Here is a 17,435-nt window from a genome sequence, read left to right as displayed (position 1 = left end):
CACGAGAGAAGTATGCGTGAAACAAATAAAAAAAGTGTGACAGCATCGGGATATTGTGTTGGGAGACCGAGAATCGATTCCACCATCGAACACGTCTTTGTGTGAGCTATGCAACAAAACAGCAGCACCAGCTACTGTAAGCAAAGTTCGGTATAAGGGTCTTCCCTGAACAGACACCAAGCATCGTTTTCGTCCTTGTGATTATCACAGCATTCATATCTCACAGTGTACGTTCTCGCGAACTTCTCGCACTTCGGCAGAGCTTGCGGGCAGTATAGCGCATAAACATTACACGAAATTAAAGATGTGACCTGCGTGGTTCCTAAACATAAATGTTGCATGACATTTCATGTTGCATAGGATGACAATAAGCACATTTGTTCATGTTGAAATTAGTTTTATATCAATTAATTAACTTCTTCCCGAAAGCTTCGCTTCACGTAAATTCCAACATAATTGTTAGATCTGCATAATTTTATGCATGCGTCATAAAATCTTCCAGATGTGCTGGTGGCGACGAGGTAAATTCTAGAATGTGTCCTGTGCGCACGTCGTAACATGTAACTAGAGCACACACCGCGGTAGCCCAGAGTCTATGGCGTTGCGCTGCTGAGCTCGAGGTCGTAAGCTCGCTCCCCGCGCCGTAGCGGCGAAGGGCTAAATGCAATAACAGTCGTGTAGTTAGATTTAGCTGCACGTTGATTAACCCCAGGTGGTCAAAATTAATCCGGAGCCTCTCACTTCGGCGTGCCTTACTAACAGATCATGTTTTTGTTTCGTAAAAACCCCCAAAATTATTTGTTTTTCAAAGCAACAAGGTTGTCTGCTTTAGTCTAGTCCAGTCCAGTCTCCTGGAGGAAAACTGCAGAAGAGCACCATGGCTGACGCGCTTAGCACCAGCAGTGCTCTTTCAATCTCCACGAATGCGGTGCGGCTCGAAATGGCTGCCAGGTAAATTTGAGTAGATTTGAAAATAGGACTGCTGGCCGAAAAAGAAAAAACGGGTGTAGAGTCATCTGATATAAGTTGTAGAACCCACTGCGTATGGCACAGTGTATATTGATCGCGTCAATCGCCAAGGTAAGGAGTACGACGACTAAACCATACGCCAACGGTGACGTAAGTCATATTACTTATTGCGTAAATAAATAGGACATGGGACCATGCAAAACTTCGTCTGGGTTAAAAGAAAAGTTCGGTAGCATGTTACACTTCTCTAACACGTGAAGGTGAAAGCCTGCAGCACACTTGGTAACGCATTAGTCTATTCGATCTGAGGGGTCAGACTGCTTGCGTGATATAACGAGCCGCACTGTGAAGCAAACGCAAGGCGCTGTAGGTCGACCTCCTAAACGACACTTGCGAGCGCTTAATGCACTACGTAAAGGCGCAGCTTGCTTATCGCCAGTTACGAATGTGTAACACAACCAGCACGCAATTAAAGACACACATGATTGTCGTACTTCATGGTTCTTTATTTGTCAAAGTCTATTTTTAGTGTCGTCTGGTGGTAACCGATCCTCTAACCACACACGTTCACTAGGGCTCCGCGGTGGCTTCTCGACGTTCAGAGACGTAATCATGGCTTTACGGTCTGTGAAGTAGCAGGCGATGTACTGCAACTTTTTAACGGCGTCGTGGTTACGGAACACCACGTCTACGCATGTTCCCCTGTTTGTAGTGACGCTCTTGCGTACGTTATATGCGTGATTCTAATGAATGTATGCACTGCACGCTTAACTTTGGTGAGTGCTTGTAGTCTCTGCATTACGAAAGGGATCATATTCCTAGGGGTGGGCAGCGCTAACTCTCCCAGCTTGCTGTGAGAGGGATCAGCCTAGCATTTTTTTGCTTTCTTAAGGGATATGTGCCATTGCTGATGATGATAGTTTTTGCACCATTGGAGGGGACGACGGGTTCTTCCGGTATGAGCCATAGCAATGAGCCGCTTAAGGCTTTCGCCTTAATATAGACAAGACGAGAGTAGCCCCTAAGGAACTTCGGAGTGAATGGTACTACCGACCAACTATTACATTTCCTTTGAATGGCGCAGTTGTTGTGTACTATGTGGTACGTGTGTACAGCTCACTTCTGATGTGAGTGCTATAATTAAGTGCATATATGCACCTAACTAATGTGCATGTTTTCAGACTCTTCTGTACACTTTCGCTCGTTTACGAAACTGGGTTATGTCTCTTAGATGTGCTTTTACTTTCTTCTGGGAGTAGAACTTTGCGAATGTTCGTGCCATTTGACTGTCGCCTGTGTATATCCCTCCTTGGTGCTTTTAGTTTTGCTTACCCTGCGAAAAGGAGTAGCCGCCGTCTGTAATGGGGCCAACCAACTCTTAAATTCCATATTAATTAAAAACTTTATGAACGGAAAGAAGAGCAACAAACACAAGGGACGCGCAGTTGGCAAAGTTTGCCTGACTTTATTGCAGTGAAAGCAGTAACTTTTTACACTGTTCGGAAAGAGGTATAGATAGTGATTCTTTATTTAAATCTCTTTTCGTGATTTACCATGTTTTCGTTGTGGGCTTGTTGACTCGTCTTGTAAAAAAAAAAATCACCTTGAGAACACGTGAAGACCCAGGGGGCACTTACTTACAGATATGGCACATTTTACCGTGTGCATTAAATGTGTCATATTTGTATGTGTTCTGCCTCGTAGTTTATTGCGCTATAACTCGCCTTGACATGGTTTTGTGATTGAACTGTGCTACAGCTGTAAGGCGTGTTGCATTAAGAATTTTGTAAAAAGGTATAACAGGGAGAACCGGGCAAGAACGCTTCCACTTTATTATAAATACTCTCTGACTTTCAGTTAGTGCAGGCTCCTCGGACTACTTTCTTGTAGGAATCATAGACGTCAAGTTGTTTATTGCGATTTCTTCTTTAGAAGACAAAACGAAGTAGACAAGAAGAAATTGTATGACCATCTAACGTGATTCCATTTTTTTTTGTCTCTCCTTGTACCTTTTCTGCAGGAGACCTCCCAGAGTCAATGGTACTGAATGGCCGAAGTACTCGGAGCAGGCCCCGTACTACATGGAACTCAACCCGAAGCACTTCCACGTGGGCCGCGGTGTGCACGAGCACAGATGCCGGTACTGGAGAAAGCACATCGTTGGAGACGCCTCATGAAAACGAATAAAACGAGAGCAGCTTCTCATGCTCTCTATATGTAGAGTGTTCATTCCTTTCTATACAAAGCATGTTTTGAACTTGGGTGAAGCATGTTGCAATACGTACACGTATATATAGCAGTCTTTTTGCATGAAGCGGGCCCGGGTGTTCAGCGAATTATGCCTAAAAATTGAATTACAGAAGCTGAAGAACAAAGTTGTTCGGGAGTGTAATTATACAGTGTGCTATCGCTCTCCCGTCAGCTGTTATCTGTCGCGAGAGCTCCCACGTTAAAGTACTCGCAGTCGGCATGTATTCATACTATAAATGAAGTTTAGAAGTATGGTTGCTTGGGCTAGTTGTTTAGATACAGCGCTCATCCTTGGTGTCTCGCTCTTGTCCGCGTCTTCCAGCGCTATGACCCCCATTGCTGTGTATTCGTACGACGACACTAAGGTATGTATATGCTTTAGAGCTATACAAGAGTCTAGACGTCTCTATAACGCTAGATCAGCCCCGCCTATGTGACGACAGTGCCATTAAACACCCTTGCGCCCGGTCAGGTAGGGAGAGCTTTAGGCTAACGTTTGCGGCACAGAGTATCTGCCATCAGATTCCACGGACACGTTCTTACCGACAATTGAGGCATTGCGAAATTGTACTATACGTACAGGATCAGTCTGTCTCGTAAACCCGAGCGTTCAGTAATGCTTAACTCAACGCCAGTGGTAGACCGTACGACAAACACACATATACCAGCGCAGAATTGTTGAAGTTTCCTGGCTTCAGCACATCGCTCAGGTTGCGAAAGACAGCTGCAAGCGAAACCTAAAAATGAAAATCCTATACGCTTGCCCACCGTTCCGAATCCCTCAACCTTGTACTTGTTTCTTTTTTCACTTAGGCATTCAACGCTCATTCCATTTGCCTATAGGTCTTTAAGTAATGTTCATCTTTATGTAAGGGCCTTCTTTACGACCGCAGCCAAATTCACTCGTGTTATTCTTCGCGACAGCAGCACCAGCGCTTTTATATCCGCCTCTCCAGAGAAATTACCGCCACCTTGGCGCACGTTTCGCTCAGTCATACATACGGCACACTCCCGCAGATGACAGCTTCAATAATTCAAGCAAAAGTCTTCATTTCGCTTCGTTTACTTTTTACAATGTCCACTCATCGCGCGTTGCTTGCGCAACACAGGCTACGAAGCTGCCGGTCGGTGTTTGCCTCGAAGAAGCAACACGGATGTAACTCTCTATATATAGAACCACAACAACGTATTGTACAAGTGCATTTCGACGTTAATATAGCAAGCACGGCATGTATGTATTATACTCCCGTAGCTTAATGGCCTCGCTGCACAAAATGAAAAGAAGAAAGTAACTGTCATCTAGCTTGCACCGTATTTTCTCGTGGAATACTCCTGTTTCTTTTTTCAAAGTCTTCGCAGGAAATGGGTTGGATACATAAGTCAAGCTTATGGTTATATCCTGATACACAGGGTGCCCTAGCTAATAAGGAGCGAGTCTTCAGAAAAGATAGACCATTTTAAGCGTACAAAGCCAAGTAGATAGCGTCAACAATTCACTTGAGAAGCCGCCGTGAGTCCTAACCTGGTAATTAGTCTCCTAATTGAGAATGCTTAATAAAGAAGTTAATAAATTCTTTATTGCACGAAGGGTTACATGTTGGGCATCATATATAGGTGGAACCCCGTAACTCTCGTAAGAGTAGTAAATGAGGACCCTAGTTGTAGGCACTTATAAGAAACATCGATCCGGGATGTTTTCAGCAAGGTACAATTAGAGCGCTTAATCTTTTTCAACTGAAAACGAAAGCGTGCGATACATGAAATATTCCTTATGAACCTTGTGTATTGCAAGTAACTTCTTTTCGATCAGGATGGTAATTAGTGCGTTACATGATTATTGCTTATCACCTAATTGAATGTCAAACAAAAATACACTGGTGGCTTCTTAACTGGAATGGACAATGCACGTACTTAGTCTAGTTCGTGCGAAATGACTCATCGCTTTAGAAATATTAGTCCATATTAGCTGGGAAAACCTGTATAATGCATAGTGGCTCCTACACGGAATATGCAGCCGCTATAACCATAGAGCACGAAAACTGTTATTAAATACTCTTCGTCGCTATCGCCGAACACTGCCCTCCCTGTTGGTGCAATGTCCTTTACGCAAACATTTACGACGGTAACCGTCATGGATCACTTTGCACCCTGACACATTCATTCACACATCTTGCCAATAAACTATTCCCAACATTCCGCGAAGGTAACGATAACATCAAATAATACACAGAAAAATGAAAAAGAGGTGTATATTTACAGGGACGCCTTCCTCTCACCAGATCGTTGTTGCCGTCGAAGCCACGGTTGGATAAACTGTTTTTACATGAACAACTTCATGGGCGGTGACTAGCCTGTGAAGTTGAGCTAATTGGCTACCTCTTTAAATTAAGCTAATATATTATTTTGGGCGATCTCCAATATTATCTTCGTTGAGAGCTTGTAATATCTTATTCTCAATTTTGAACTCCGATATACCGGCTACAGGCCTTGTGCGAAGGGAGGCCTTGCGTGAGTAAATGCGGTATCTTGGCCTCTCACATTTCCTTTTTCGCTCTTACCCTTTCCCACGCCAAGTGTCTCGTCTCGGCTGAGACGCAGCGCTCATCGCGGCGCGGGAAGGGCCTTGCATGCGAGCACGAGCTACACAATGAGAACCGACCGCCTCGTCTGATAGTAGACATAGCGAGATGCTCGGGCGTAGCAAAAACTCTGAACGCAAACAAAGGCTCGTTCAGGCTGCGCCCGCTGTTTGCGAGGAGGTTGCTAACGAAACGACCTCCGACTTCTCCTTTCTTTCGGCGTGGATGTTTGCTGGCCTGCAAACACTATCTCTCTGCTTTGAGTTATCTCCTTTCTTTGCGTGGTGTGCAAACGCCAAGTAAAAGCTTTCCCCCACGGTCAGTTCCAAGATGATCAAGCATCCAAGGTGGTTCACTCTAAGCACCATGGTCAGCAGCTAGAAACCTAGACGGCTACATTGTTTGCTGTTTAGACGCAACCATTTACATAATTAAGGCCACACCTTTTAACCAATGTCGCCTTAGGTGGAAAGGGAAAGGGCAGTTTGGAAGGTTACCTGTGCGCCTGATGCGCGTCAGTTTTTTTTTTTTTAATATCGCAGTTTCGCCGTAAGCGCGAAGCAATCAGTGTGAGAGCAACATGTTAGAATATTACACGAAGTGTAATTAATACCCCTGTCACACGGGCAACCTAAAGTGCACTTTAAGCAAGTGCACTTCAGCGCGCTGAGTGTCATTTTGGCGACGCGCTGTTACACGAGAAAGAAAATTGTTTTTTTTTTTCAAATTGGCAGCGATGGCGATCGGGAGTCAGCAGGCAAAGCATGCGTTTCTTAACTTAAATATGCATGCACATAAGCAGCTTGTTATTGTTGGAAACAGCATCTACAATCAACTTAAGTGCAAGTAAAGAAATTCATTGCAACCTCAATAACAAGATTAAGCACCATGGACCAAGGCAAGACAACAAGACTTGACCAGTACCAGTAAAAACGCGTTCCGCCAAACAATGCGGCGCCATTACTAGGCGTGGCCGTAAACAACCCGAGAGCGATAGCAGCCTTTTGTGTGTGTGTGTGTGTGTGTGTGTGTGTGTGTGTGTGTGTGTGTGTGTGTGTGTGTGTGTGTGTGTGTGTGCGTGTGCGTGTGCGTGTGTGTGTGTGTGTGTGTGTGTGTGTGTGTGTGTGTGTGTGTGTGTGTGTGTGTGTGTGTGTGTTCTAAAGTTGGCACTCACTTAAAAGAAACTGTTATGAAACAGTACTCCTGACTCTGCTTTCAAGATTACTGTACTTATTTTCTTACTCATTACTAACGAGGATTTTTTTTCATGACATTTGTTTGTGGGCTGCTATTTTCAAAATTGTGAGGATTAATTTTGTCGAGAACGTAATACCTTGTATGAGCAACATTGGTGATAGAATTGTTTGGCAATATAAAGCGCAGATACCGGCGTGGCATATAGAATACGTATACCTAAATATATACGGAACTTCACGGCGAAGATGACGGCAAAAATTCGTCTGGAGAGTCCACATAATTGCTACCGCAATAAAATGTTTGGCAAAAGCCTGTCAATCTGTGCAAATAGGCGGACGAATGGACATTAAATTCGTCTAATGAAACACCGGTTTATAACTGCATATACTTATGCAGTGGCAGGTGTACGCTGTTCTCAAACTGTGCACAGTAAACTGCAACACGAATAAAACATGGTTGAGGACCACTTAAAGCAAATACGCAAAGTGGCCCCGATAACGCCAGTAGCTGGCCGGAGACGATAAGGACATTGCCAATGGCACGACGACCAAGACGACGGCGGCATGGTGATTATCGCAGCTAGTACTGGTGGTCGAATTTTGTAATGGAAGGAAGAACATTTCTCCGTATGGCGACTTCTTTTAACTAGATGTAGTCCGCTCAGTAGTTACCACTGTTAAACATCGACAAATAAACAAACAAGCAACAACGACGATGACCACGACCGCAAACGATGCATAGGCGCGACGTGAGAGATATGAAGCAGACATAAACTACGCTGGAACGCAAACCCTGCCGCTAACTCATTAGAGTATAAGTGGTTTGCATTCAAAGAAAAGACGAATACTCTCCTTACTCGAGTCTCTTTGCAGTCAGTAAGCTGGTCAAGCGCCTGTTGGAAAATTACCCAGTGTCTTTTCTTTGCCGTGCATTCCGGCTATTTCAGCCGCCTACCTGTGACCTTGCACGCGGACACCAGCTGAGCAAAAGAAACGAGGTTGCGACGTCCTTCCTTGCGGTGCGCATTGCATTTCCCAAGCATTTTTATTCTGCAAGACAAACAGCGCTACACGTCGAGAGTTCCGAATTGCGAGCGCGCCGTTTCCAGCTTGGTAGCCATTTACTCCTTCTGACGTTGTAGGCTTCCTTGATATAGACTTAACAGTTGGGATGGTCAGTAACGCACAGCTGTTCGCAATGACAAGAAATCTCACCATATTTTCATATACTTCACTAACACGTTGAACAGTATAGAATGAGAACTGTCGAAGGTTTTCTTCGATAATAAACCCTGAAATTCAGACAGAAGATTAAAATGTCTGTCGACCCAACTTTCGTTCAGATTAAGAGTTACAACATGTCACTTTTTGTGGAGCGTTGTATACTTTCGTTTTATAGCTTTCTGTCAGCAACTGAGGAAAAATTACTGTTAATTACCTCACCTTTCCCACTTCTTCTAAATCGTAGCTTCACTGTACACTACGCTTTGCGGCAAACTTCAAGTTTCAGTGTAGTTCTTACAAATAAAAGGTGAAGTAGCGAGAGAGCATGGTTATAGTGGTTCCAGGAAAGCTAGCCATTGCCAGATGGTGCGAGAAAAACTCGTCTCCTAAGTGATTTGTGAAGCAACGTCCAATCCAAATATATGAAGTAGACTCAGTATTGATCACCACATGACATTTTCATCGGTCTATGAACGTAAATCCTTTAGCATTACAGCATAAAGAAAATAAAACTACTGATCCGACAAAAGTTAGCAATGCATACTGGTCTTAAAACGAAGAAACAGCAGGGAAACTCAAACACATTTCGCTCGCAGCTGTTTTTCCCGACCAATATTTGTGCTGCAATCTGTGTCGCTATTATAATTGACCAGTGTTTTGTTCGATTAACTCTTCCATATGCCTAGACCAGGCTTCGTAATACAGCTCATGGTGGTTTTTTTTTTTTTTTTTTTCTGGTGGAGTGGTGTGGAGGTGATAGGGTTGATAAATTGGCCAGGTTTCGCAGGTCGAACTAATACTGGGGCTATGCGAGAAGATTAGGATGAGGACAACGGGTTAATTTGTAGCATCTCCGATTCTTCAACGTGCATGTTAATCTAACTACGTGGGTGTCCCTGCGTTCTGTTCCAGTCGGCATGTGGTGGCAAACGCCGGGTAGCGAACTCGCAATCTTGTGCTCAGCAGCAGGATACCACAGGCAGCGAGCCCCCGACGCTGGTCACGGTTTCTCTAAGCGCCTGACACCCATCACAAACTGCACATGTGATGCACTGGTTCAGGTGCAAAGCATGAAGGGAGCGTAGAAAACTTTTAAAAAATCCACGAGGTAGATTGTTCTGGCTCATGGTTGCGTCTACGGCGTATTCAGTCGCTGAAGGGCCGGTATTTTCCTTTTTGTTACTGCCTGATCGATGCATCAAGCCCCTCTACACCCTTATACTCTCTTTAAAAGCGGAGTGCGTGTCTTTGCGGACACCGTCAAGTCCAGAAGCTGTTAACCCTGCCCCAATTAACTGCTTTCTTTCCTTTTTTTTTCTTTAAGAGAACCTTGCCGGCAGCGTGCTGTCGATTCCATCGTACCATTCGATACAGCACAATGCTCGGATAGAACAACGTCAAGGGCACCCGGCTCTCAGGTATCGATAAGCAAGATGAAAATGCAAAGAGGGTCTCCACCATCAGACAAGAAGCGCTTGTTTTATTCAGCCCTTTCTCGCTTCCACCGGCAGGACTGCAGAGGCAGATGCTAGGCGGTTCGTCAAAAAAATGCACCGTTTGGGTCTCCCCTCGATTGCATCAGCAAGAACTAAATGAGAACTCTCTGCAGAGGTTTCTGATGCACGTACAAACACACACAAAAGAATGTCTGTCGGTACGTTCGACGGAGAATTGTTGCCGCCATGGATACCTGAATCCCACAACTGTCTACAAGTTAAAGTAGGTCGCTCTGATACCCAGTGGCAGCTTTATTTTGCTGAAGCTGCGAGGAGTTATTTACATAAGCCTGTAAGAGGCAGTATCAAGTATCGCTTTCAGGTGAAGTGTTTCAACAGACGCACTCGCTCTTTAGTAGTTGCCGACGATCCGTTGCACTGCTCACGGATGCGGTAACCCAGATGGGTAAACAACGTCTATCATTTAAGCGCCTTTTTGCTTCGCGTGCAGAGAGTGCTGCATATTTGGGGTTCGGGAGCATTGAATAGTGTTAGCCTAACGGATACTCTTCCAATACATTTGATGTTTGGTCTTTACAGCATGTATTTGTTAAAATTAAACCACTAGACATGTATCTTCGTTGTTCGGGGTAAGTCTCGTGGCAGCTGTACACTGCCATGACGTTGCATAGACGAGGCGTTTAGACTCGTCGTCGTGTAGCATTCACTCTATCGGTATTTTCTGTCGCTTTCGCTTGCATATTACCTTAAAGTACTTTCTTAAAACCCAAAATTTCCAACGTTCTTGCTTCTCACAAATATACTTCTAGGAGAAACTCATAGTTCGGCTGTTATATTCTGAGAGTCAGGGCACAGCCACAAGTGAAGTTCCAGTTTATTTTCACTTTATCTTGTGTTCTTGCCCGGGGAGCCCACCTTATCTATTTAATGCGCCAACATTCATTCCTTTTGTATGCATTCTGCGGTGGAAAGAAGCACAAGCGGGTACAAAATACTAACTCTCTGCAAATACGCGGAAATGTTTGTTACTCCATTACTTGCGCAAGCTAATAATGCTCATCGCCATGCCCTAGCTGGAAGAACCCGAGCTATTGCCTCGTTTTTCCATGTGTGACGACATTACCTTCACCTCTGACACGTCATCTTATGCTACCGCTCTCTTGAGGGAAAAATAAATCGCCACATAGAACACTTTGTTGCATGGGCGGCTGCCTCGTCTTCTGACACGGTCTACGCTCTTAACAAGGAGTAACTAACGCTGATGAGCTCGCAAAGAGGTCTTAAGAGCGTCGTTCTCTAAATTCTCTTTAAACGATTCTCAGATTAACCAACTGTGCAGACAGCGTTTCGCATTGCTTATCTCAGTTACTGGGCATCAGAATCTGTTGGAGCCTTCAGTCTTTATACTTTAATCGAATGCTGCCATTTAACTCGCCACTTTCACCTTTATATTTAGATCCAATCTGGACTTTATTGAAGAGAACAAGCTATATGTATACATAGAAGACGCGTCATCCGTTTTATGCCGCAAGACTAAATTTCGAACAAAAATACTTTTCAAAACGACGAGGCATCGGGTACAACTTACACTAAGACACATCGTGTTCGCGGCATACCAACAAAGATTAAGGCCACCCCGCGTCAGCTGAGCAAAAGTCCGACTGGAAGTTACATATGTAGACCGGCGAGTCGGCCACTGCGCCATTTTTGACTTCGTTACTTACGTTAAGCAACACGTGAAGACAGCAATTTGCCGATGGCTCGCTCGTCTTCAGTCGGCGCTACACGCGCGGGCTGCGATTCAATTGGCTAACCAATAATACCATTTCGGCAGCAGCTCGCTACTCGAGGTTCACGATGCCGTCTCGATTGGCGTAATAAAGTTCAAATGCTCTACAAGCGTGTATGAGTAAAAGAGACATGCAACTACGATTGGGCGTCACTAAGCCAAAAGTATAGCATCTTGGTCAAGGTGGCTGCATTGCGATACCTTGTTGACAAGTATTGTTTACGCTGAACATAAACATTAGTGCGGTGAAGCGCCGTGTGCTAGATATGTTTACTGACTGATATTAAACAATGAAGTTCCATATGAAATGAAAGCCAAGAGGCATGCCAAAACTGTAAAATTCTGATCAGCTGCTTATTCAACTGTTCCGGGTTAGCTCTCAGCACACGGGGAATAACGTGCACAGTAATCACAGAACACGGGAGTCCGCTTCATTGAGCTTCAGCTTCCGTTTCGAACATGATCTCTTATAAGTTATTGTGCGATCAACTTCAACTGCTCTCAAATGGTTTGCATTGGCACATGTCACCCCCCAATAGCGGGAGTGTTGTGTTGCTCTTTCTTTCTTCCTTTCTTCGTTTCTTTCTTTCTTTCTTTCTTTCTTTCTTTCTTTCTTTCTTTCTTTATTACACGCACATACATTTTATTACACAATATACGAACAAGTTCGTGCTGTGGTGTAGATAGCAATGTAGGGTTGCATATGTTCACAGCTGTTCGTTGTGTAAGTGGATACTTTTTCGTTTTGTGCGAGGGGCGGAGTCTATAAATTCTTGCAGAGTCTCTCGTTTTCCAAAGCGACTTGGAGGCTAATCAGAATGATGTCTGAAGATGTTAATGGATTACAGAAGCAGGAAGTAAGCCTCTTCAGTCACAATGCACGACGCAGATGTAAAGCCAAGGCCACACCTGTCGCTCTTCAAAGTGAAATACGAAATGTGAACGGAGCTTCCGTGTACATAACCTTGTCGTCTGCAGTTCTTGGCACGAAAGGCTTATACTTTTTTACGTTCAGAACGCGGGGTCCGCTTGGCGTTCCACGGTGTGAGGCTGTCGTGTTACACGCCGCGCCATCTACAAAAACTGCGCTACACGTCATCTCGAAATCTCCGAGGTCACTCCAAACACTTTCGCTGCTGCGACCAATCTCTACAATATCTACATATAAATTCCATAAATCTGTCGCTTCTTAAGTTACATAATTAGGATTCTTAAACATAAAACACCAGGTCACGATCCCTTTCCCTATCTTTCGGTTTCTTCGGTACCACGGACTTTTCTATTTCGGATCGAATAAACAGCAATGCAAAAATGTCACGCGTGGAATTTATCATATTATATCGCAGCTAATACAGTCGGAGTACTCCGCATGATCCGGCAGCCAGTGATGTGGAAAGTATACCGACTTCGATCGTCGCAAGTGAAATCGGCGTGAAAGCGTCACGAGGAATGTTTTGTTAAGGATTTGTCGTGATTCACAGCCGTCTATAGGCCAGGCTTTTCAAAGGCTGTTCGCCAGGCGCACGAAAACAACTCATGGGTTGTCACTATACGGGCTAGTTAGCGACGCAACACAGAAGAGAAAGCATGGCGTGACAAAGTCTTTTCCTGTCGCTCCTTTCAGTTCACAAACTGCGGGGTTTGTCACGGCTACTATATCAGCGCCGCTACCCTCAGTTTGAGAAATGCCTTCATCTTGCAAGCGGATACTTGTAGTGCGATTTCTGAAGCTATGCATGCACTCGTCTGAAACTGGAATAGCACGCGTTTGAGCGCCATCTTCGTCAGCCCGCGCTCCTTGCAACTTCCTTTAACAGCATGAATGCAAATAAGTTTTGTTGTTCCCCCAAACAAAATGTTCTTAATTTCAGCTAATTGAAAAGCACGCTGAGCACTGCTTCGTTAAAACTTTTGCAGCAAAAATAGACGACTCAGGCATGTAAAGCCGCGTTCACTATTATCTACAAGACAGTGCCCATGCCCATGGCCAAAGCGTCAACAGCGTATACTAACAGCGTGTGAAACCAATTTCTCACATGTTAGCGGCGTCATGTGGCCGCTGAGCACATTTTACCACGGGAACCATGTCGAAGCTCAAATGTAACACGGCTGTGAGCGTTTTATCGCTGGCTTGAGGTATACTACGAATTATATATAAATCTACCAAACCCATGGGTCTATAACAAGTCTACTTAATATGTATAATGCCAAGCAAAGTGGTACTATCGGACTAGACGCAAGCTTATATAGCGTTGGCTGCTCACCAAAGCAGCTCGGCATTCTGCATTGTTGGGTAAGGCGGCGCAAAATGCGACAGAAATTTGCAAATGGTGACTATTTTATTATTTCATCCAATACCATAAAACAACAAAACAGAAACACTCTTGGGTACAAGGTATGCGGTACATTAACAATGGCTATGTTCCCGCTGTTCAAACGTTTAAGAAAAAATAAGAAATGACACAAATGTGTCATTTCGCCCCAACCTGCGGGGTAATATGAGACACTGCGTGGGGCTGAACGAGACCGTCTCAAAAATTTAGGTAGGTCAGTTCTTGCAGGAGGAGCACTTGAAGTTCACTCCGCGAGCACTTACGCAGTCTTCACGAACCCACTCTTTACACTCCAGGAAATGAATGCAAACAGAGGCTGGCACTGTGGTTCTCCACCAGGGCTTGTAGGTCAAACACCACCACCACTTCTTAGTGCTATTGTTTCATTTTTTTGGACTCTTGCGCTTTACTGACTCATTCAACGAATGAAGGCTAGATCACTTCTCACAAGTCTTTTTCGCCTCTTCTTGTTTTCTAGATGTAGAGCTGCGCAGGCGTTTCACGGCTTGTATCATGATCAACTTGGCTTTGTGAGACGATGAAGTTAGAACTTTGCTAGCTTCAGAGTTCTTTATACGTATCCGCACCCGGTTATGGCGAACCACATGTTCCCCGAGGCCAGGAGCGATAGATGTAATCTTTGTGGGGCGAGAGGGACCCTCGACCACATAATATGGGAATGTCCGTACTCTCCCGGGGGAACGCACAAAATAGGTAGTAGAGATACCTGGGAGACCCTGCTGCGCAGCTCGGACTCTGAGCTCCAGTTCCGGCTCGTCAAACTGGCTGAAGAGGCTGCTGGGACCCAAGACCTCCCAGCCTGCATCTGAGGCGGCGGCACTCGCCCACTGACCTGCGTGTCGGGGGTGGGTAGACCACCTTATCCGTTGGAAAATAAAGTTTATTCTATCTATCTATCTCCTTGCCATGGTCTCTCCTAATTCAGGCAGTGACGAAATCCCATGGAAAGTGAAACCTGTCAGAATAACTTTCTGGTTGTTCTTGGTGTCACTCGACAAGGCTATGTCAGCACTAGTGTTTTAATCTTTTTTCCACATTCTCTCTTGTTAGGGTAGTGCATGGCCGCTCGTCAAACTTTGGGTCATCTAGAACAGCGCGGGAAAATGGCCACGCACCACACTTTTGAAATCCAGATGATTTTCTCTTGTACGTCAGCACTATCCCGAACAAATCAGAATATTATATGATGTTCGTAGAAAAATGATTCGCTTAGTAAAAAACATTATGCCGATTCAACGCCTTTCTGTCCCGTTTTGCCCCTTCAAATGCTAGAATTTTATAAAAAATTCCCCCATTAAACCACGACACTTACCGAACTAAACTTTTGGCAGAATGTAGCTGCTTGTACAAAGCAACAATATAAATACTTACGTTGCTGAACTGACGCGAGAGTACCTTCTTGCACGGAATCGAAAATTTCAGCAAGCAGAAAATTCAGCGAGCAGAGTTACGACCTCACTGACGTGTCGGTCCGTTGTTCTTGCAGAACATACCACGTCTGTCAGTCGGCGTGAGGGGATACCCTCGGAGCTTGTCAACGTCACCTCGGCAGCGAAAATCCCGGCAACAGCTATCAATGCTACTGCAATCTGAATAGTTAACACTAACAACGAGATGACGTGCTCGGCAAGTGCTACCTCGCGTTTTTCAATTATACATTTTATTTTGCGCGCAGTGTCTCTACACTGCCCTATAGTGGCGTCGTCACTTTCGTATATGTACAGCTACCGATCGCTGTTATCATACGCTTAAGCGCTCTAGTAACGCCACGGCCATAACAAATGAGGGCCGCGGATTCCATTACCGTGGTGGCATTCTTTTTCTCCATTCCTTACACATTTCCTGCTTACAATCGCTGATGACGTTCCTCCCCGAGTGCGTTGTGCTAGGAACGCCCATGCGCTTCCCATTGGTACTTCACATCAGTAGAAAACAGTATTAATGAGAACGTCATCCTCGGAAAGTTACCTACGCTTTTTCGTGTCGGATGTATTGGTTTCTAGCCTCTTTCGTGCGCCGATCCCGAAGATAGTGCAGCCATAAAATGTGGGTCGATCCCGAAGACAAAGCAATGCTAAAATGTGGGCCGTCTCCGTTGGTATGTACCCCCGTGAGCAAAAGTACACGGACCAGGGTTTCCGCGATAAAACTCATTGTCTGCTCTGTCTGTGAAAGCAACTTGAAATTAAATGCTGCAATCCAAACTTGGCATTACAAATTTTCTAGTGCACTCGTGGGTTTTTGTTTATGCATGTTAACTACGAAGAAATTATGTTTTTTCGGCAACCCTGTGGCCCGTGTACTTCTTCTAATGGGTGCACAGTCTAAATATAGACCGAACCTGAAGGTAGTGCAGTAAAAAAATTTAACCAGCGCAACATTCCTCCTACTCACCTCACGCGAGGAGTGACGCATAAAGGGCTGTTCTCATTCTTTCCCCCTAATTCTCACCACCATCCCACTCAGGAAGACATCGTCTTTCATCGATAATAACTGGGGGCTGAATAACCTTCCAACTGTTCTTTGTTATGTCACCCTGTTTCAGCGCGTGCTGGAAGGAAAAAATGCATTACGAACAAACAATTAATTTGATTCCCAACTACCATTTTGACGTGTGAGTATACGTGCTGCTCGCAACCGCAATCTCGACAAGAAAATGTTCCACTGCTTGACAAAAGTTTATTGTGTTTAAAATGGAGCACTTTATATATCAGACTGATTTAATAACGAGTTAATTAAACGTTGCTTAATGGATAAGAAAAATCGCTGAAGGCATCGTACGTTGAAGATTCTGAACCTCCAAGCTATAGCCCTAGCGTACATTACCAAGAATAGCAGATACTGAAATCCCAAATAGACAGTATTGGTTGAGCGATCACAAGCGAACTGAAAAGCAGAAACTTCAGGTTACGTGAAACAATATAGAGAGGTGAATCAATACTGCTAATCGGGCGAGTTGTAATGTTGCATTCGTGCTTACGATACTTCAGCGCAATGAGAAAGGACAAAAGAAAGGAAGTGCACAACACGAGCGCTGTCTCATAACTGAATTTTTATTGGGATCAACCCAGATTATATACACATACAAAAAATAACGAAAAACACTCAATGCCCTTCCACTTTGTGAAGAAGGATGACCAGTGAAGCTGCGTATGTGGGCCCCTTAATGGCGAACAGCCCCTCCGCCGCGGGTCGGCCAGGTATTTCACTATCTTCGGTATCGGCCCACGTATGGGAAGTGCTTAAAGCCTGCTTCACTTCTACTATCACTACGTTTTATATATAATTGGCGACGCGTCAAGCGAAAATCAGCAGAGTTCACCGACTTCTTCAGCTCTGATTTACATCATGCAGGCTCACACAGCGGGCACCACTACCTCCTCAGGATTTGGTTTGGTGTGGTTTCGTGGCTAGTGTTATGGCTCAGCCCACTAAGGAGGATAGGCCATGAATCGGTTGTTGTTGTTGTTGTTGTTGTTGTTGTTGTTGTTGTTGTTGTTGTTGTTGTTGTTGTTGTTGTTGTTGTTGTTGTTGTTGTTGTTGTTGTTGTTGTTGTTGTTGTTGTTGTTGTTGTTGTTGTTGTTGTTTCCTATCACGTGGTTCATCGCCATTCATGT

The 17,435-nt window shown here is 44.6% G+C and overlaps 1 protein-coding gene across 1 annotated transcript in view; it reads left to right on the top strand.

Moving 5' to 3' along the window:
* The window catches only part of LOC142583486 (uncharacterized), a 53,719-nt gene extending 50,563 nt beyond the window's left edge, over nt 1-3,156 (top strand). Inside the window, exon 8 of the mRNA XM_075693974.1 lies at nt 2,990-3,156. Coding sequence (XP_075550089.1) covers nt 2,990-3,146 — 157 coding nt within the window. The 3' untranslated portion in view covers nt 3,147-3,156. The remainder of the gene's footprint in view (nt 1-2,989) is intronic.
* Nucleotides 3,157-17,435: the final 14,279 nt, after the last annotated feature.

This window comes from Dermacentor variabilis, chromosome 5, assembly GCF_050947875.1.
Source record: "Dermacentor variabilis isolate Ectoservices chromosome 5, ASM5094787v1, whole genome shotgun sequence".
Taxonomy (NCBI): domain Eukaryota; kingdom Metazoa; phylum Arthropoda; class Arachnida; order Ixodida; family Ixodidae; genus Dermacentor; species Dermacentor variabilis.
The sequence above is the reverse complement of the archived record's forward strand: the minus strand, read 5'-3'. Positions and strand labels throughout refer to the sequence as shown.